Source organism: Glycine soja, chromosome 20 (genome assembly GCF_004193775.1).
Source record: "Glycine soja cultivar W05 chromosome 20, ASM419377v2, whole genome shotgun sequence".
NCBI classification, from domain to species: Eukaryota; Viridiplantae; Streptophyta; class Magnoliopsida; order Fabales; family Fabaceae; genus Glycine; species Glycine soja.
Genome location: NC_041021.1, coordinates 45,707,566 through 45,727,990, shown reverse-complemented (window position 1 = coordinate 45,727,990; position 20,425 = coordinate 45,707,566). Strand labels below are relative to the sequence as shown.

Genomic DNA, 20,425 nt, shown 5'->3' with positions numbered 1-20,425 from the left:
TCCATGTGTATGACATTATTTTTAACTGAATATGAATATAAGTATAAATAAGAATGAAGATGAATATCAAATTATACTCGTATCCATACCTGTCATATTATAATTTTTTTAATATTTTTTTGAAATTTTATTGTTATAATTTTTTAAATTTTAAATCGATTAGATTAATAGGTAAATAATTAAATAAAAAAATTAAAAATATAATTAAATTATTATTATTTTATTTTAATTTATTTTTTATTTGTTATATTTATATATTGTTTGAATTAAAATATAATTATAAACTTATATATAATTTATTTGAAAATATATAAATAACTTAAAATTATAAATAAGAGTATAATAGATTACACGGATATACCCAAATTCAATAAAACTCAACAAATATGTAAATAAATATTAAAATTCTAAAATCGTTTTTTTATATCAGTATCCGTACTCGCCCCACCTTTGCAGCCCCGACCCATCCCTAAATTGGTCATGGGTTTGATAAAAGAAAAAAAATATAATTTTGTAAATTACTTCTTCATGCCATGGTTAAGAATAATAAATTTCTGAGCAGAAGCATAGTGCAGCGGTGGAAGCAGGGTTGATCCTGATTAGTATTGCTGCATCCCAATTCACAATCCTTTGATTCGAATCGAAGGACTTTGAAACGAAACAAGAAGAATGCATTACTGGGTTCGAGCTTCTTCTTCTGATTTCGCCGGAACCCATCCCCAACGTCGCAGGCAATAACAATACACCATCTCTCTTTATTCTCTTTGTTGTTTACTTCTTTTTTCACAATCTCATTTTGTTTCATTCGTATCATTGCCAGTGGTCATTCCGCTGTTAACATCGGGAAATCCAAGGTTGTCGTGTTCGGAGGACTCGTCGATAAGAAGTTTCTCAGCGATATAGCTGTCTATGATATTGGTAACGGAACCCTTTTTCTTGTTTTTAGTGTCTTTCATTAAATTTGAAGACTTAAATTTTTATGCACAGTTGGCACGAAACATTTTATACTCTCAATTGATCAGAAATCATAGTTAATATGACTTTGACTCTTAAGGTAGTTATAGTAAAAGTCCAGACACTTATCATATATATTTACTCAAAATTAAACCTTTTATTCATTTATCATATTTTAGAGGCCAAACAATGGTTTCAGCCTGAGTGCACTGGAAGTGGTTCAGATGGGCATGTGGGTCCTAGCTCTCGGGCTTTCCATGTTGCCGTTGCCATTGATTGTCATATGTTCATTTTTGGTGGTCGCCTTGGGAGTCAAAGGTTTGTGTTGCATCTTGGTGTTTTGTTTCTTTCGTAACTATAATGTATGTTATATCTCACGGTGTTTGAATTTTACAGGTTGGGGGACTTTTGGGTTTTGGATACTGGTATGTATAGCATTTTGTGCAGTCTTTGCTGAGTTCATGTTCTGTGGGAACTTACTGACATGTTTGGGACTAATGCTATTTTTTTGGCATGCTGACACATGGAATGAATAATACGTTCCAGATATATGGCAATGGTCTGAACTAACTGGCTTCGGTGACTTGCCTTCACCACGAGATTTTGCTGCAGCTTCAGCAGTTGGAAACCGTAAAATTGTTATGTGAGGCATATAGTGTTTGATTTGACTGGTTTTTTTAATGCTAATTAGCTGAAGAGTAAATTAAAACATGTAGTGAGGTGGATTCTGTGTGATGCAGGTATGGTGGATGGGATGGAAAAAAGTGGTTATCTGATGTTTATGTCTTGGATACAAGTATTTTTCTGAAACTAAATTTTGTCTCCTATAATGTAATTATGCAGTTGAAACAAATTATAACATCATCTTCTTTCTCTCTTAGTATCCCTCGAGTGGATGGAGCTCTCAGTTTCTGGAACATTGCCGCACCCTAGATGTGGGCATACTGCCACAATGGTCGAAAAACGGTTACTTGTTTATGGTGGAAGAGGTGAAGTGACATAGTTCTCCTTGTTTAAGCATTGATTTGCTTGGATGTTGATCTTTTTATGAGTTATGCCAGTATTTTTATCCTAATAAGGAGAATACACTCAGTTATTACCAGGCAATTTCCTTATGTGTAAAGAGTATTTTATCGCATAATTATTTATTTTGTTCCTCATTTTTTGTTTCTATTTATACGTTTTTTTTTAATTTCAATGTTAAAAGATCATGTCTTAATTTCTCAAACAATGATCAATTTCATCACTTTCACTATTATTTCAGTTTTAAGCCAAGTAGTTTTAATACAATAGTTTGGGAGCAAGAGTTGGTTCTTCTTTTTTGGTTTGAATTTAGGGCAAAGATTGGTGAAATTTCAGATTAGCATGATGGTCATGAAGTTATGTTGAAGATGCAGAATTTCCTTAATGAAACTATTAAAATTCAACTTGTTGAAGTGTTGGTTAATTTTTTCTATTTCAGGATGCACTGCTGTTGCACTCTAAAACTCCAAAAGCTCATTCTATAGTTTATTCCTCTTTCACTGGCACATGTTATGTTAAAAAACATAAGTTCTGAATCTGCAACTTTTCTTCTGGACATTGATTTCTCTAACTTATATGTAAATAAATAACTGCTGTGAATTAATGAAGTGGGCATATATATTAATTGCTATATTGTCAATTTCATAATAATTTATTAGCTAAAATGAGTGCTCTAGCCTGACTTTAACAGGAGGAGGTGGACCAATTATGGGCGATTTATGGGCGTTGAAGGGCCTCATTGAAGAAGGTATGTATTTTTTTACCATCTTTATATATCCATTATGTATGCTGTTATTTTGTTTCCGGCTGCAAGTTGTTATTGTTATGTCTTATTCCTTTGCTTTATGTCATTGTCAGGTGCCAAATCTTCTTTTGTTGTGAGATTTATTGATTTTATTCTAGTTTTAATTTGATCTGTTGTCAGTATGAAACTTCTTACACTATTAGGTTGACTCAAATATTTTCCTTTTGGAATTGACATGGTAACATCTCACTTCTTTCATTTCTGTTAAGAAAGAGAAAGAATGAGAGACATGTGATGTTCTGTGTGTCTCAATTACACAGCGGACGCTATTATATATTATAGGTTTCATAAATAGAAGGATTATAGTTACCCTAGTTAACATGATTAAATAACATAAAACACACAATCAGTTTAGGGTTTGGTAATGGCTCCCTTATTACAGATAAAAGCTTGACATTTGAATCCATTGTTGTGTCCCTAAGTTGGTTGTGACTTGCCAAGCTGTTCCAATATATATAAAATGTATTTCCTCTAAGACTAAGAGATTACAACATTGGTTGAAAGACCACTTGACATTGCCATTTCATTCAACATAACATGTGTCAATTCCCAAGATAAAGAGAGATGGAGGAGAGGTGACAAAAAAAATGCAGGGAAGACAGATAGTGATAGTTTAAAAAGCTTAAATGGGTGAGGATTATGAATTGAATAAGTATTACAAATAGAAACCAGAGGATTGGCCACAAGAGGCCTCCATTTTATATTATGTCTGAAGTTTCAAACTATAGGCTATCATTGGTCTTAATTTCAGTGTCTATTGTTTCAAGGGATTTTACGTTTTTGACATGCAAAGTGATTATATGGCATTGGAACATTTTCAATCCTTGTTGGTTCTTTGTTTCCCTTTTTTTTTCCTTTGGAGAAAGTCTTTTTATTTGTCTAGTTATACTTTCTTTCTTCCTCTTTAACACATTTTCTTTTACTAAGAATATTTATTTCTTGGTAGCTTATTAAGCTGGGTTGTGTACTTATAGTTTGTATTTGTTGTGGAGGGAAGAGAATGAAGCACCTGGGTGGACTCAATTAAAGCTTCCAGGTCAAGCACCTTCTCCCCGATGTGGCCATACAGTGACATCCGGAGGACACTATGTAATCTCACTTTCAAAATCCTTTTATTTCTGGTTTTGCTATTTTTGTAGATTGCTTGTAACTTTTTAATGTCAAATATGGATTTTTATACTGTTCCTACTTCCTACCTTATCTTGTAATAGAATGATCTACATTGAAATATCATTGTCATTATTCTTTTTTCAGTAGGTTGAGTGTTAGACAATTCAGTGCATGTTAAGCATGTACTGATATAGGACAGACTATACGTGGGATGATGAGTAAGAGAGATCATTTGGCAACTTGTGACTTGTGAGGTTAGAGGGTTTGTTGATATCAACATCAACAACAAAAAAAATTAATCCTTATCCCACAAAATGGGATTGTGGGTCAAATCAATTGCTCCCATTGGGCTATCAAAAACCATATTTTCAACAGAATCATTTAGAGTAGTTCTGTCATTATGATTTCTCCTAAAGGTTTCTTTGGTCTTACTTTACCCCTTCTAATCAAACTATCTTCCATGTGGTCCTCTTTTCTCATCAAAGTTTCTATTATTCTTCTTCAAACATGGCCAAACCACATGAGGTGATATTTGAGAGTCAAAGGCTAGCTGCTTCCTTATGAAATGAATAATATATAATGGGAGATATTTCATAGAGGAGATTGTGTTGTAACTGTATAGTGCAAGGAACAACTTGTATGCTTCTATTCAAGAGATATCACTTGTTTACTTTTAATGAAGTTTTACCAATCAGGAACAACTTTATATTTATCAACTTAAATGATAAAATTAAATATTACATTATGGTTGCTGTCATCAAATAATTTCTGATGGTGTGGTGGTTCCTCTTTTCCCCTCTAGGACCTTCAATACTTAATCCTTCATCATGAATGTATAAATTTACCATTTTAGCCTGAAATCCTGTCATTTATTTATTTTTTATTTTTGTTGGAGGGTTTTTATAGTTGTTGATGTTTGGAGGGCATGGGACTGGTGGATGGTTGAGTCGTTATGATATCTATTATAATGATTGCATTATATTAGACAGAGGTGAGAACTTTCACTATACCTATTTAGTGTATCTAGCACAATTGCTATATTAAGAACCATCATTACTGTTGTCTCTGTTTATCTATTCTATTTAAAACCAACTTGTTAACAGTCTGGCATCCTTGCACATACATTTCTCACATACAGAATATGTTCTGGAATTTGCTAAATTTTTAAGGGAGAAAAATGGATGATGTATATGAGTTACATGAGGGAAGCTTTTGCTATTACTTTTTTCTGTACATGGAAATCAGAGATTCTGGTTCCAGTAATCAGAAGTCTGGTTTTATGAAGTTAACCTGTAGTATCCAAGGAGGTTCTTTAGCTGCAGTTTCCTTGTTTTTGTTTTATTTATGTATACTATTTTTTGAAGATTATGTTGTAAACATTAAAGTTTAAGTTTATCAAATAACAAATATCTGGCTTTGTTCTCATTGGTCTAGCATCCCTTAATTTGTAAGATTTTTCTTCTCATTTTATGTTTTTTCTTTTCTATAATTAGCTTAAAGTTCTCATACAGATTAGATTTTCCTTAGGATGCGAGCTTCATGAATCTTCATGAGTTGGGGAGTTACAAACTTATCCTTTATTGCTCTTGGAACCTTAATGAAACTCCATGGAACAATTTATTTTCTGGTTCAAGAAGATTAATTTTCACTTTGAGCTTTTGGATTAATTACCTTAATTTTGTTATAAAAAAAAGTTACCTTAATTTAGAGAGCAGCAATAAGCTAATGATGCAGAATTGTGTCCTTGAATTCATTCAGTGTATGTTACATGTTGCTTTAATTTTTGCTGAAGAGGCTAGTCTGTAAAGTATGATATTCAGATGCATGAATTTTGTGACAAATCATATATAGTACCATTCTTTTTTATTTAAATTATTACAAAGTCATGTACAAAATCAAAGTTTTTACCGGAAAAGTGGCCAATATTAAATTCAATTACTTAACTTGTTGGGTTGGGTTATTTTTTTGTTTTTCTGTTGCATTCAGTTTCAGCACAGTGGAAGCGGCTCTCCATAGGCAATGAACCCCCTCCTGCTAGAGCATACCACTCTATGTCAATTATTGGTTCACGGTATCTGCTAATTGGTGGTTTTGATGGGAAATCAACTTATGGTGATCCCTGGTGGTTAGTCCCTCAAGGTATTCATTGTGCTTTCTCGGCCTGCTACAAAGCCATTTGTTTTTGTCGTTAAATTCTTTTTCAACTCTAGGTATTTTCACTGAAAAAAATGTACAAATAAGGATAATTAACTCTTTTATGGTGGCTTGGAGTACTGTTTTTGAGTTGATCGGAAGGAATATCCTATTCTTTGAACTTTCTATTTTGTCTTGTACTGTAATTTAAATACTTAATCAAATTTGCTCCTTTTCAAGAAATACTTTTTTATTGGAGAAATTTCAGTAAAAAGAGGATTCAGAGGCTCAAAAAGGCATCCTAAATTTCTCTCACTTTTGCATGTTTTACAGAGGACCCAATTGCAAGTAGATTAACTGCATCTCCACCCAGAAATATTCCTGAAAGTAAGGATGTTACCTCACTTAATGATGATTTTCAACCTCAGTTCAAGGTATTGGTTAATCTTGTTTCAATAACACCTATCTCTTGCCTTATGATCCATCCCATATTTGTCTTAACTCTTCAAGTTTTATTTTTAACACCTGTTTTTAAAATAGAAAAAATCATGCCTTATCTCCTTGGTGCTTCTGTTTCTTCCTAGTATTTCTTTTAATTTGAAGGGAATATTCAAAATTTAGGCTAAATAAGAAAATTGGTAGATATAGTACCTAATATATCTGTTGAAATAAAGTGGAGAATTGTTACTGTGCCAAGTATCAAAGGCAGTAACCCCCCCCTCTAAAGAGAAGCTTTTTCCTTTAATTATTTGCCAACTCTTCTTTTTGGCGATGTCTTTGTAGTGCAGTGGCACTAGCAGTATTCACTCCTAGCCACCTTTTCCTATTCCATCTCCAAGTCTTGTGTCATCACATGCAACCCAAAATGAAAAAATTGTGCTTTGATGCTTCCTTGACAACCTTGGATTTCATTTGTTAATTCCAAGTAAAATTTGAACACATTGTACTATCTTTCCCTCATTTAATAGATTCATTTATGTCTTGGATTAATTTACTGCTGACACCTTTTTCAGGAAAGCCAAACAGAGAAATTTCCTTTCTCTGAATTGCAAAGACGATTGCAAATATCAGTTTCGGAATCCAATTCTAGGCTTCATATTGTAAATGAGTTGGAAGATAAAGAGCTTCTTGAGTTAGCATCAAGATTAGCAGGTGAAAATGTTTCTACAAATTCACTGGTAAGATTCTTTAACTTGTGTGAAAAAATTTATATATGTCCATATCATAGTAATTTTAATTGAAATAGTATTTCATTCCCCAATAAGAAGGCAATTGAAGCACTTCGTGAACACTGGAGAAAGTCTGAATCGAATATGGTTAAACTCAAAGAGCTTGGACCGTTGCTTCGGGATTACCAACGTCTAATATACAGGCAATATCTGTAAGAACTATATTTCTATGCTGTTTCCCCCTATAGTGTTTACGACACTTTTAAAATTCTTAATTTTTAAATTTGACGAGCCTCCAATTATCAGCTAAGTTTTGGGTGGCTTTTAGTTTTGCATGCATGCTTATTTATTACTATTTTTCTTTAGGATACCAGTATGCCATTGATCACACACAATTTAATGTTACCTTCCTACTGGCCTAATCCACTACCCCATGTTTGCATCAAAGTTGCTAGATAGCATTTTCTGAAGTTTATTGATCCACTGGCATTTGGCAATCTTTGTTAGTTTGCTTGAGCAAATCTTTGAAGAGAGTGGAACTTGGAGATCTTAGTAGAAGGTTTAGAACCCTGTGGTAGATGTCAATTAATTATAGAAGTTACAACTATTTCTGGAAATAAAATTGGAGGGATTTGGAAGAAATTGAGGACAAGAATTTGTTTTGATAGAAAAGGAAAATTTATTCGACGAAAGAAGCTTCATATATAGTTTATCAATTTATGTATAATTCGTTTTCTTTACGAACTTGACTGGTGAATAGTTTGGCTTATGTTGCTTGTTGTTCTAACCTCATTAGAGAAAGGAGTGCATCTGCTCAACAACCTGGATTTGGTGAACAAGTGATGCATCAACTTTACCATGTAAAAAATGCTACTCAGGTAATACTTTAGTGGTTAAAGGGATATTAATATTCACTTTTACCTGTGCTTTTGTTTCTTCTTGGATATGCTTTTTCATTTTTTTTTTAAAAAAATTCTGAAAATATAGCTTTGATACCCTTTTTATGTTTAATTTACAATACTCTTTTTTATTTTTCTCATTGTCTCCCGTTAATCCTATTGCAGTTGCGCATGGATGATATTCCAAAACTTTTGGCAGAGTACAAACAGCTACCTATATGAATGCTTGTTTGATGAAAATGATCCCCCCCTCCCCCCTCCCCCAAAAAAAACCCAAAAGAATTCCATGGTGAGTTGTCTCAAAAACATGGTTCCCCAACAATACATGATTCACAGTGCATCGACCTTGTTTAATATCCTGAAATGTAGCTTTTCTATTTTCAACATTTTTTATGCCATGTTTGAACCTACGATTTCATGATTTGCGAAGATATCAGCAAATTTCAAAACCGAAGAGAACAATTGGTGTTGAATCATACCGAGTGCATAATGTTTGATGTACAAAATTGTTTTTCTCCTCCCTTCTCAACATGCTTTTTTTCCCTCTTGTATTATAAAATTATGTTTGGGATGTTAGAAATCTCATCTGCAGTCTAATATAAACATTTATAATATATAAAGTTTGAAGTGCAAATTTCAACAGCTCAAGTTTCTAATTCAATTTTATTATTTTGCTATGTAAGCAACTTTTGCACAATCCTTACCAATTAAGTGACTCTTCAATTGGATTATTTCAACATAAATTTCATCTCAATATTTAATATATTTTAGTTATTGATAAATTTGGTAGATATGATAACATGGTAAAAACAGACACTCTCAACACATGTATTTGAATCTAGTTCAAATAATTATTTGACAATGTATAAAAGCAATTATTGAGGACAAGTGTATTTCTGACATACCCAACTTTATACATTTCAAATAATAGTTTTAATATCTATTTAAGTTTTTTTTTTCTCTGCATGAGTTAGGAATTTGGTACTAGAAGTATTTGGACCTTTCGGTGACTGCAAATTATTGAGACGTGTGTTGTAATTAAATTTTTCAAAAAGAAATAAAAAATTGCGAGTGTATGCCCCGTGAAATATTATTCTCTTATGCTTGGATGTCATGAGGGTTAGTTTCGTATTCAAATTAATTGTTAGAGATAAAATAGAAAAAAATAAAATTAACTATAAAAAACAAACTTTTAACTTTTAATTTTTCTTTGTAATTGTAGACCATAATTGATTATGTTTGTAAGACATTTCAAGTAGTTATTAATCTTTTTTTATTAAATTTTAGCTTGTTTAATTATTTGATAAACAATTTTTTTAATAATTTTTTTATTAACTTTTAGTATTTTTGAAACGTTATAATAATTTTTAAAATGTTAGTTTCTAATTTTTGTTTTTTTATATTTTTTTCTTTTTATTATTAATATGTTTTTCAAATTGTTCATTCTTTTTCTAAATAAATCATGATTTTATTATTTTTATGTTATTTTATACTTTTCAACTATTATAATTTAATTAGTTAAATTTTCAACTTTCAATTTTATTAACTTTTCAGTTAGTTTTTATGGAAATAACTTAAATTATCAAACACATATGGATATTATAACCACTAACTTTTTTTTTCTCACTCATATTATAATCTCATCCAATCATTTGTAGATTCATGCATAGCTTATTTAGATTTAGAAGAGACACTAGCAATGTCTGGCTGCACATTTCCTCTTTTCAATTAATCCAATGTGAAAACTCGTTTTCATTTTTTTTCTTCTTTTATTCACATGCACATGCTTCCATCAACAAGGCATTTTGAAAAATAAGAATGTAAGTATATAAACACAAGCCACTGAAAATTGAATAAATCAAGCTAGTAAACTCAGCGCACACACAGAAATTATTGTTTCAGTGACATAGACTCTATGGTCTTGCATAGCTCTTCCAATTTCTTCATCCTCAGTCTTTCACTCTCAGTCAGCATCTATTAATAAATTGCAAATATGACGAGATAAATTTGTTACCAAGACAGTTAAAAACGATAACAAGACACTGAAAGATCAAAACGTTGAAATAGATTGTTCAAGTACTATACCTCAACTAGTGTGGCTACTAGATGAGCCTTCTCTTTGTTCTTTTCGTTGAAAGCTTCCAGGGCTTCTTTATACTCTTTCTCCTAACAGAAAAATATCAAAGATTAGTTTTCACTCTTGTCAAAATTGACAAAACCATCCCATTTTTGTATACCATGCATTATCGCGTTTTCAAAGTTTTTTTGGTTATTCATGATTAATTTTTTCTTAAAACAAAGTTTAATTTCGATGCACTTGGATAAATTAGAAATGAAGGTAAATATGACTTAATAGTTATTGTAACAAATTTAGCATAAATATTAATTTGTGAGTAGATGATAATGTAAAAATTTTTTATACTCGCTACATAAACTATTTTCTCCAGAACTATAACGAAGGGATGAAATCTTGTGTACCCCGAGACTAATTAATCGGTACTTCATACCTTTTTCTGGAAGTTGAGTCCCAGTGGCTTTAAATCTTTGTTAGCCAAGTCAATCTTCTTGCGTACCATTGCAACTTCCTTCCTCATGGGATCATCCAGCACTTCAAGCTCCTAGTATAGTATTATGACAAAAACAACACGGGACATTAATGGTTAGAATAACTGATGTTAGAATTTAACTTTAACTGAAGCTCTCTGCTGTCAACAGCAGGGTAATAAGAAGTAGAGTTAATATAATTTGATCTCTGAAAGTAACATTATGTTTATTGTTGGTCCCTGAAAATGTTTATTTGTATAATTTAGTCCTCAAATGTGTTAAATTGTTCATATTTTGGTCCTTTCATCACAAATATATAATCAAAATGTGAGATAAATTAATACATTCAGGGATCAAATTATATGTATGTGCACTTTTGAGGACTAATTAGTCTCCAAAAAGACTAAAATAAGATCAAGTTAACACATTCAAGGATTAAAGATAAGCAAGATGTCAGTTTGAGGTACCAAATTATATAGTAACTCTAAGTAGCATTAACATTGTATAAAAAATGATGATCATGCCCAAGAACTATTTATAACATTGGGGATTGTTTGATCTTGGAATTGAACCCACTGAGACCACGTTGCCTTCACTTTATCTAACCAAGTTTTTATAACTATTTATAACATTGAAAAATGAAAATGATGCTGGCCTTGTGATGAAACTTACTTCCCAAATGTGTGCCAAGCGCCTAGTCTCTTCTTCAGCACGACCAAGTTGAAATTCAACTTTCTCTCTCACTTCCATCTTTTTCCTCTCAATCTCCTCTTCCTTAGATTGAAATGTGGAGATGGTCAGTTTTGAAATCTCCTCATCCTCATACTCTTCTGCTGATAGCCTCCCACTGCTTCCAAGGTTCTTCATTTTCTGCATTTCCTCTCTGTTGCTGCAAACTAGGCCCATATGATTCCACACAACTTGCTCCTCCAACTATTGTGTTGTATCACTTGTATGTATTTCAACAAGAGGCTTGTATTGCTTTCACTTCAATATTCTTTCTTCCCATTTCAACAACTGCTTCTCTCTTGACTTCTAAATGCAGTAAAGACACTCCCAGGAGCTCCTTGCTTTTATGAGAAATTTGTTTCTTCAATAGAAATATTGGATGCATTTGAGGAATATTATTATTTCCTGAGGATTCCTTTAAGAGAGCCACTGATAAATGATAATGGCACTCAAGATTTTGTAGTAAAACTGAAAATAATATTATGTTGCATCCACAATGAACAAACACTTGATGATGGATTATGATGTGGTTTTGTATTGTTTGTCAAACGAATATGCTTTAGAATCTTTGCTTTTCTCAAAAGGCACTTGCAAAGTTGTAATCTTATATCCAAAGTCAGATAATGGACATTGAATAGGGAAGCAATCTACGTGTTTGGAGTTGCCAACTTACATTACTTCATGCATAAGACACACTTGGGAAACCTATACCATGTAACTTTTCTGAATCAGTTCTCATCTTGGTTTAAGTAAATCTAACCTTAGAAATTACCATAGTTATGGTTGAGTAATGCTAATTACACTAGTAGTTCGGTATGAGTTGATGTAGCCCCACTTGAAACTTTTATGATAAAACATTAAATGACAATTGTCGATAAATAAAAGAATGTAGCAAAATAGCATTATAGTTTGTAATCTAGATTTTTTGAGATGCACAAGAATTATGCAACAACTTTTGCAAAGTTACCATATCACTTGTCTCAATTACTCGAGTAGGATTAGTATATTTGTTAGCATATTATCAAAGCCCACAGCCTATATATGTTATTTGATTCCATGGTTTGTGGAAGGATTTTGCAATGTTACCATAGTTTCTAGTTTCTACTGTGTATCGCGTGGTTCGGTAAGTATATGTGAATGGGGTGTTATAAAGTCTTACATTTAAAACCAATAATTACATTTAAAATCAATTAATTTTAAAATAAAATAGTTTGGTAGTTGATATATAATATTTTTTTAACCATATTATTGATATGAAGAATCCACTGATTTTGTCAGTAATTAATTTCCATCGAAAAAATGGATTAATTATCTTTAATGTTTTTCCCTTTCGAACTACATTTTTCTATTAACAAGACTAAACCTAAAATCTTGTTTAAAGAGACTAAGTCTAGTACCACTCAAACCAATGACTTGTTAATAAATTAATATAGAATATAATAAGTATGCTTTATCTTATCGATCTAGTACATTTCTTATCTTAAGAAAAAAAACTCAATTAGAAAATAATATAATGGAATAAAGTCTCTTTCTCTCTATTTATTATATTATATGTAATATGTTGAATATTGAAATAATTATTACATATATTATAATATATATATATATATATATAATATTATTATGCAAAAAAATATATTAAATTCATATGTAATAAATATAATACATAGAAATATATTAATTATATATATTTATAATTAATAAACATAATATATAATAAGATTGAATGTAATTTTGGTCTTTCTATTTTTAAAAAAAAGACATTTGGTCCCTATATTTTAAAAAATTCTCAATTTTTGTTCATTCTTTATTTTTTTTCTATGTTTTATTTCTTACATTGTAATTAATTAAATTATTTTTTATGGTACCTTAAATGAATATGTTAAGTTTAGGGTTTGATTGAACCAAAATAAAAAAATAAAATGTATGCAAAATTAAAAATTCGACTAAAATAAATAATTTTCTAAAATATGAAAACTAAGTGTTTTTAATTTAAATTAAGAGAACATATTCTTTAAAATAGGAAAATTAAATGTCTATATTTTAAAATGAAAGAACTAAATTTATGGATTAATGAAAATAAGATAACCAAAATTTCATTTAAGCCCATATAATATATTAATTTACATAACACACACCACACACACATATATCACCACAGACACTTGGAATAATTGATGTGAGATTGTTCCAACTTAACCAAATTTTTATACTTAAGAGAGTTGGATTAATTGGTGTGAGGATATTCCAATTTAACCAATTCTCTACACTTAGAAACAAAAAATAAAATAAAACATATATATTATGATTTTTTTTATTAAACCTATTATCTTTAATATATATTTAATAATTTTGACACATAAATTTAAATTATAATATTAATTAAAATATTCAAAATTAAATAGTTATTATTCTTTTTAAAATAGTACAATTTTAAAGGCCAATAAAATATTTGCCTTTAAAAATTTATAGGTGATTTTTATCGAAGCTATAATTTTAATTTTATCATTTAAACATTATTTATATATTCATTATCTAATGTATTATTGGCTATAAAATATAATTAGAGTGTATCATATCATATTCTTATCTTATTATCATATTTTATCATATCTCCCCAACAAATGAATTAGTCTTGAAAAGTACATGTTTAATTTGTTTGGTAAAGAAAAATACTCCCTACATTCTTAATCATTTTTTTAAAAATTTGTTTGTCTTTTTTATAATATGTATTAATTATTTTTATTTATATCTATTATTACTTAATTATTCATTTCAAATATAAATAAAAAATAATTAAATAAATAAAAATATAAAAAATAAAAATATAAACAATTAGAAAATTTAATGTAATTAATTATTTTTTCAACGTACTCGAATTAATCAATAGGATCATATAATTAGGGATTACCTGATTAAACTTGGTAGCATTATTTGCATATATTTATGCCAACTTTTATACAGATCATGGCATGATGTGACATCCAATTAGATAATACTCCACTTGCAAATAGTTGTTAAAAAAGCTATCTTACATTAAATACTATACATTATTTTACTCGTAGCTAATTAGTTAATTGCAAGTAGACCATGTACTGGCATCTAAGTCCAGAACTTATCCTTGTCAGTAAATAGTAAATTTAATTAAACCCTCAAGACCAATACCATATCAATGATCGAATTTGGCATTTGACAATAACCAGGTCGAGCACAAACGAAAAGACCATGAATCCAAAATATCAACCTTGAAGTTTCAGTGCTTCACGCTAGAAGCTATCCATTACACTCTCCCCACTTTCCAATTCTAATCCTCAGATTCTCCTTTTTCTTACTATTTCAAACTGAAATCCCTAAATTACCTACTCAAACACTGGCTATGATGCTTCATCTTCTTACTGCGTCGATGCAACTTCGCGCTTCTCCCCAAAAGGTTTGGCAACAGCAATAAATCTCACCTCATTATTAGTCGTTTCATAGATTTTTGCTTGATCTCTATCTGCGATAATCTCCAGTCAACATATTTCTAGGGTTAGGGTTTGTGCATCGGTAGGGTTTCTCGCTTTTTTCTAAGATCCTTTTGGGAATTACCTAATTCGACCAAGAGGGTATTTAGGATTTGCGTTTGTTTATTGAATTAAGCATGCAATATAATAGGCGGCGCGAGGAAGAGCACGGTGTACCGCACCGATTCGAATCGGAACCCGACCCATTTCGGAGAAACCGACGAGATGGGTCGGATTCGGCACGGCAGAGGAAGGTGAGCCCTCTGAAGGTGGATGGGGTGAGAAGGGTTGGTGGTGGTGGGAACAAAGGGGGTTCTGATGGGTTTGAAGGGAGGGACTATGATTGGCAGCATGTGGGTGGTGGTAGAAGGAGTGCTAGGGTTCGGTCAAGGTCACCTCCTGCTGAACCAGTGAGGAAAAGGTCACATTTTGATGATGGGGTTGGCCATAATAGAAGTTGCTCACCACCACAACCACCACCACCAGGCTTGAGAGCAAGATATGAGTTGTCAAAAACCACGGATTACTCTGTTGATGATGGAAACTTGGATGGAAAGCGTGTATACCTTGATAGAGAGCAGGACTTGGTTGAGGGCAGGTTGGGTGGTATGGTGGATCAGAAGTTTGTGGTACGTGAAAATGAACTTGGAGGATCGTATGGATATAGGTCTATTCCACCGGATATGGATGTAAGTGTGACAACACGGTACAAAGAAGCTGGTGAGCACTTGCCTCTACTGCCAAGGGGTGTGCCGGCGGGTAGATTTGAGCATGGGCGACTACATCACAGAGATGGTCCACCTATGGACAAGATGCCCATCACAGAATCACACAGTAGGGCGGAAAAAACTATAGTTCATGCTAGGGATGTTTCGTATTCTGCTGTATCTCCCTCTTACGCAAAAGATTTTGCAGGCCCTTCTCACATGAGGGATTATGGAGACTCCTCCATAGAAATGTCAAGGGGTGATTTTCTATGTTCACATGGTGATGGCATCTGTTTACCTGCATCTTATGATCTATCAAGGAACAGCAGGAAACTTGCAGAACCTGTAGGGTTTAGTGGGCATGGGCAAAGGGCAATTATAGACACTGCTAGAGGTCCTGAAATTGGGCTAAGGAATATGGCATGTCACCAACGATGTGAGTTTAGTCCTACCAGGACTGAGCATGAGGATTATCTTAATCACAAATTACAGGTAAGAGCAGCACAGGATGAGTTATTATATCAGTATGATGATTTACCTAGAAGGATAGCTCCTCATGGCCGATTGGACTATGAGCAATCTGTAACAGAATATGATAATAGGGAATTTTCCAGACCTTGTATTCCACATCCAGATTTAGATAGAACTGGTAAGAGTGAAGATTCTTATGGCAATCAAAGAAGGGTTATTGTACATGATCACCCTGCATTGCAGAAGCCAAAGTATTTTGACTATCATGATGTGAGAAGAACATCAATTGCATCGATGCAAGGTGAGGCTTATTTGCGATCTGGATATAAGCATCTTGAAAATGGGAAGAGTATTCCACAAGACTATGAAGTTTCACATATGGGTGCACCTGAGGCTGATCGATTACCAATTTTAAGAACAGAATATGAATCTCGAAGAGATAGAGGTCCTGGGCTCCAGCAAGAAAGATTTCAAAGTCCACCTTTGTCTAAACATAATTCAGAAACCTACAGACAAGGTGTCAAGGTGCAGGAAATGAGACAGGATCTTGGTATTCATGATCATTCAGATAGACTTATGAAAAGAAAATACAATCCAAATGATGAAATAGATGTTCATGATTTGAGAACAATAAAATCAAGTAAATGGGGTGCAACTGAAGAATTTCAAGATGCATATGAATGTGAAGAGTGGGTAGATGACCGAGATATGGATATGTTGTATTCATCTGGTAATGTTGAATTTAACCCTAAGATATACAGGAAGTATAAGAAAGAATATGACGAGTTGGAGAATGAAGAAGATTTTCCATCTGATGAGTGGGTTATACCTCAAGGTTCTATGGGACATGTACAAAGGCATTCATTTCAATTTCGGAAGTATTCCAATCAAAATATAAAGCATCACTCAAAGTCTAGTTCTTCAAACTGGTATAAATCCCAGCATTTTTCTAAGAGAAATGCAATTCAAAAGCAGCCTAAAGTTTGGAAAAAGTATCATGGATATGATGAGAATAAGCATGCAGCTAATGATGAATCATCTGAAGATTGGATAAGTGCTGCAGAATCTGAGCCAACTGAGGGCTCTGAGGAATTTAATCAAATGGTACATGAAAATTTCTTAATGTACTCCAAGAAGTTGAATCTGAACTTATATGTGCAAAGAAGGTACGAGGACCAGGGAAAAGCGGGTAGTTTGTACTGCATCGTATGTGGCAGAAGGTCTGTTTTCTTTTCTGTGACGCTGTTTTATTAAATGGAGCTCTTCTGTTCACATGTTGAATAAGGAGTTGTCTAGTATTTAACTCACAGGTGGAGTCAAGTACGTGTGCTATTATTCCTGGGATCATGTTTTAGGTTCCCAAACTTTGGAAGTAAACATGTTGGTATGTATAATTGTTGTACTTTACTAAGGCAGATATGTGGACAGTTTGATAGCACCAATCCCATGACAATAGGACCAAACATATGGTAAACTGCTTTGTGGATGAACATGAGTCTCAAAGCTAGCTGAACTGGTGTCTATTCTTTTGAATGATGGTGAAAGTTATAATTAAATTTACTGCTGTGTTTTATGATTTTGAAGTTAGGTACCTTAGGTTAGAACTTTTGTTAGAACTGACATCTAATTGTATTTTCAAAATGTAAATAATTTGTTAAGTATTTATTTTAACCTTTAGATTCCCGAGAAATTGCAGATTAGTTATGCTTAGGAAGAAAGGGAAGATAGCTATGATACCTGAGACAGGAAAATTTATGTGGCTTCTGATCTTCAAAGGGTAAATGATTTTGAATTATTGGCCTAACATCTACAGCCACTAAAAGGATTGCTCTAACATGTCATGACATAGTAATTATAGGAGAATACTGGTAGGTTAAAATTATCTAGAGCTTTGAGGAATGAGGACTGCTGGCTGTGAAGATAGATTTTCCGGGTACAACTAAGGCTGTGATTTTTGGGTTTTAGATTTTAGAGGAAGAGGGTGGAGGCTTCAAGTGCTCACAGAGATATGCTGCATTTGTGTAGCGATTAGGAATATGGAATTGTATATAATGAGGCTTAATGGTTTTTCTTGTAGGCAATAATCTAGGGAATTTAAATTGATGATTATTTTAATGATTTAGGGAACTTATGATTGGAAAAAAAAAATCCTAATCTGAAGTACTTAGCAAGTCAATGGCTTGCAAGTGGCTATATGCTACCATTTTTCTGATGACTGTTGAAGATTATGATATTCAAGTGTGTTCTTTATCTTTTTTTCTGATTGACTTGAGTTATTATTATTGAAGATAACCACCAAATTTATTTTATTTTAATGCTTGCCATTTTTTGTCTGTTAATGAAATTAGTGAATTGCTTTCTTTCTGGACTCTTATATGTTCGAGAAAAAATTATAATGTACAAGTTACCAGTAAGCTTTTTTTTGTTTTTTAAGATGAAGTGTAATTTATGCTGTGCAACTCATAACATGTTTATTTGTCCCATTTATCTGTATGGTTACAGCTCGTCGAAAGAATTCATGGACACTCAACGCCTAGTAACTCATGCTTTTATGTCCCATAAGGCCGGGTTGAGAGCAAAGCACTTGGGTCTTCACAAAGCAGTTTGTGTTCTGATGGGATGGGATACTGTTGTTCCTCAAGATACAGTAACTTGGGTTCCCCAGGTCTTGCCTCAGGCAGAGGCTTTGGCTCAAAAGGAGGATTTGATTCTTTGGCCTCCTATTGTTATCATCCATAACATATCGATGTCTGATGACAATCCACAAAACTGGAAGGTTGTAAGCATGGAAACAATTGAGGGATTTCTAAGAGGTATGTTTGTGTTTAGATGTTGTGATTCAACGAATAGTAATTTATTCAACTTAAACATAATTTATAATGAACCAAATGTTACTTAGTTTGATTATATGCATAAATCATCCACTGGAATATGCATGCTTAGCACAATGCATGTTAAATTTATAATTACATGAAACTTTTATTCCACCTTGGAATTTACTCATTAATTGTTGCCTTGTTAAAACTGCGCATTGGGCAATTTTTTTTTTTTATTTTAAACTTTCAGGCAAAGGTTTTGTGAGAGGAAGAATCAAATTATGCTTAGGGAAGCCTGCAGATCAAAGTGTTGTATTGGTGAAATTCCTTGGCACGTTTGGTGGGCTGGGAGATGCAGAGAGGCTTCATAAATATCTTTCTGATAATAATCACGGTAGAGCTGAATATGAGAGAGTAAAGTCTGAAGGTATTAAAAGCTGTAACATTAGCGAGACAGATGAGGGAGACAAAGTGGAGAATATTCTTTATGGCTATGTGGGAATTGCGGAGGACTTGGACAAACTAGATTTCAATAGTAAGAAATGGAGTATGGTAAAGAGTAGGAAGGAGATTGATGACCTGGATAAAGCTCCTGTTAAAACCGATGAGAAGCGATAGTTACAGTGTCATTGTCATTGAAGATCGATTCAGGAGTTTCATGGTCCCTGACGCTTAATATTGAGTGTTCTAATTGCATAATCTCTTTTTCTCTATGCTTTTGCTAGTAGTTTATGTTATTTATATAGTTCAGGAACTGGAATTTGATTTAAAAGTCCTTGTAAGAGATATATTTTCAGTTTCTGAATGTTTTGACTGAACTTGACCAAAGCTGATGCATAATCCTGAGCTTTTGTAATGAGCAATATAGGCTTTTGTTATAATGATTGATCAGGATGAATGTCACCAATGTTCTGAAATAATATTTTATCAAACTTTAAGGGTGAGGGTAAGCTGTTTTTATAGTTATTTGGCATTTACGTTAAATTTATTTTTACGAATATATTTTTTTAGAAGTTTATTCGCTTCTGCTTGTCATTTTAAATTATTAGTATATGGATAACTTTATAAATGATTCAATTTATTACAGAATTTATGAATAGACATTAATGCGAGACTTGAGTTTCCAAGAAACAATGTCATGTGCCATGTGGGACCTCTGCATCTATATTTAAACAGATTTCCTAAATTTTGGTTTTGAACGCCCTCTGTTCTTTTAAAGGATGCCCTACTCGATGCCTAGTAGAAAAATACATGATATATAAACTTAATACAGATCTTTATTGCCCTTTGTTCAGGTTCAGCATAATCTGAGTGTGAGATAAATTCTGTGCAGAGTACTAAATTTTCACTTCCAGTAATATGTTCATATAGATTCAATTCTTATATTGCTAAGGAGTTTAATGGATAATGTTTTTACGTTATCAACTAATTAAAAATAAAAAATCATGTTTAATATAACTTTTAAGATAATTATTATTAAAATTAACAAAATTAATATATATGATGTTGAATTATAATCAGATGACATCGTAAAGACACTTTACACTATCAAAGCATATCAT

At 32.3% G+C, this 20,425-nt stretch overlaps 3 protein-coding genes across 4 annotated transcripts; 2 read left to right on the top strand and 1 right to left on the bottom strand.

The window, feature by feature from the left end:
• Positions 1–462: 462 nt before the first annotated feature.
• LOC114403691 (protein GLUTELIN PRECURSOR ACCUMULATION 3) lies at positions 463–8,622 on the top strand. Of its 2 annotated transcripts, none has more exons than XM_028366803.1 (16): positions 463–731; positions 821–918; positions 1,134–1,272; positions 1,351–1,379; positions 1,501–1,597; positions 1,695–1,750; positions 1,836–1,943; positions 2,669–2,725; positions 3,780–3,871; positions 4,799–4,883; positions 5,879–6,031; positions 6,359–6,459; positions 7,039–7,203; positions 7,294–7,406; positions 7,991–8,072; positions 8,259–8,622. In XM_028366803.1, exons 1-16 carry the CDS (start codon positions 670–672, stop codon positions 8,313–8,315), a joined length of 1,494 nt encoding a protein of 497 aa, XP_028222604.1. In that variant the 5' UTR covers positions 463–669; the 3' UTR covers positions 8,316–8,622. The 2 variants fall into 2 exon arrangements, with proteins under 2 accessions (XP_028222604.1, XP_028222603.1); XM_028366802.1 differs by having other exon boundaries at positions 7,291–7,406.
• A 1,199-nt stretch (positions 8,623–9,821) lies between these two features.
• Positions 9,822–11,841, bottom strand: LOC114401288 (protein translocase subunit SecA-like). Its single transcript, XM_028363774.1, has 4 exons — positions 11,310–11,841; positions 10,601–10,711; positions 10,179–10,259; positions 9,822–10,067 (listed from the first exon to the last, which is right to left on the bottom strand). The coding sequence occupies exons 1-4, from the start codon at positions 11,541–11,543 to the stop codon at positions 9,984–9,986; spliced, it is 510 nt and encodes a 169-aa protein (XP_028219575.1). The 5' UTR covers positions 11,544–11,841; the 3' UTR covers positions 9,822–9,983.
• Positions 11,842–14,488: 2,647 nt separating this feature from the next.
• LOC114402366 lies at positions 14,489–19,825 on the top strand. Its single transcript, XM_028364905.1, has 3 exons — positions 14,489–17,267; positions 18,550–18,860; positions 19,114–19,825. The coding sequence occupies exons 1-3, from the start codon at positions 15,007–15,009 to the stop codon at positions 19,479–19,481; spliced, it is 2,940 nt and encodes a 979-aa protein (XP_028220706.1). The 5' UTR covers positions 14,489–15,006; the 3' UTR covers positions 19,482–19,825.
• The last annotated feature ends 600 nt before the right edge of the window (positions 19,826–20,425 follow it).

Coding starts and splice junctions, on each gene's coding strand:
- LOC114402366 (XM_028364905.1), top strand. CDS start 15,007: ATGCAATATAATAGGCGGCGCGAGGAAGAGCACGGTGTACCGCACCGA. Junction 17,268..18,549: donor TGCATCGTATGTGGCAGAAG/GTCTGTTTTCTT, acceptor GTATGGTTACAG/CTCGTCGAAAGAATTCATGG. Junction 18,861..19,113: donor AATTGAGGGATTTCTAAGAG/GTATGTTTGTGT, acceptor TTAAACTTTCAG/GCAAAGGTTTTGTGAGAGGA.
- LOC114401288 (XM_028363774.1), bottom strand. CDS start 11,543: ATGGGCCTAGTTTGCAGCAACAGAGAGGAAATGCAGAAAATGAAGAAC. Junction 10,712..11,309: donor GCTTGGCACACATTTGGGAA/GTAAGTTTCATC, acceptor ATACTATACTAG/GAGCTTGAAGTGCTGGATGA. Junction 10,260..10,600: donor GACTCAACTTCCAGAAAAAG/GTATGAAGTACC, acceptor TTTTTCTGTTAG/GAGAAAGAGTATAAAGAAGC.
- LOC114403691 (XM_028366802.1), top strand. CDS start 670: ATGCATTACTGGGTTCGAGCTTCTTCTTCTGATTTCGCCGGAACCCAT. Junction 1,273..1,350: donor GGTCGCCTTGGGAGTCAAAG/GTTTGTGTTGCA, acceptor TGAATTTTACAG/GTTGGGGGACTTTTGGGTTT. Junction 6,032..6,358: donor CTGGTGGTTAGTCCCTCAAG/GTATTCATTGTG, acceptor CATGTTTTACAG/AGGACCCAATTGCAAGTAGA.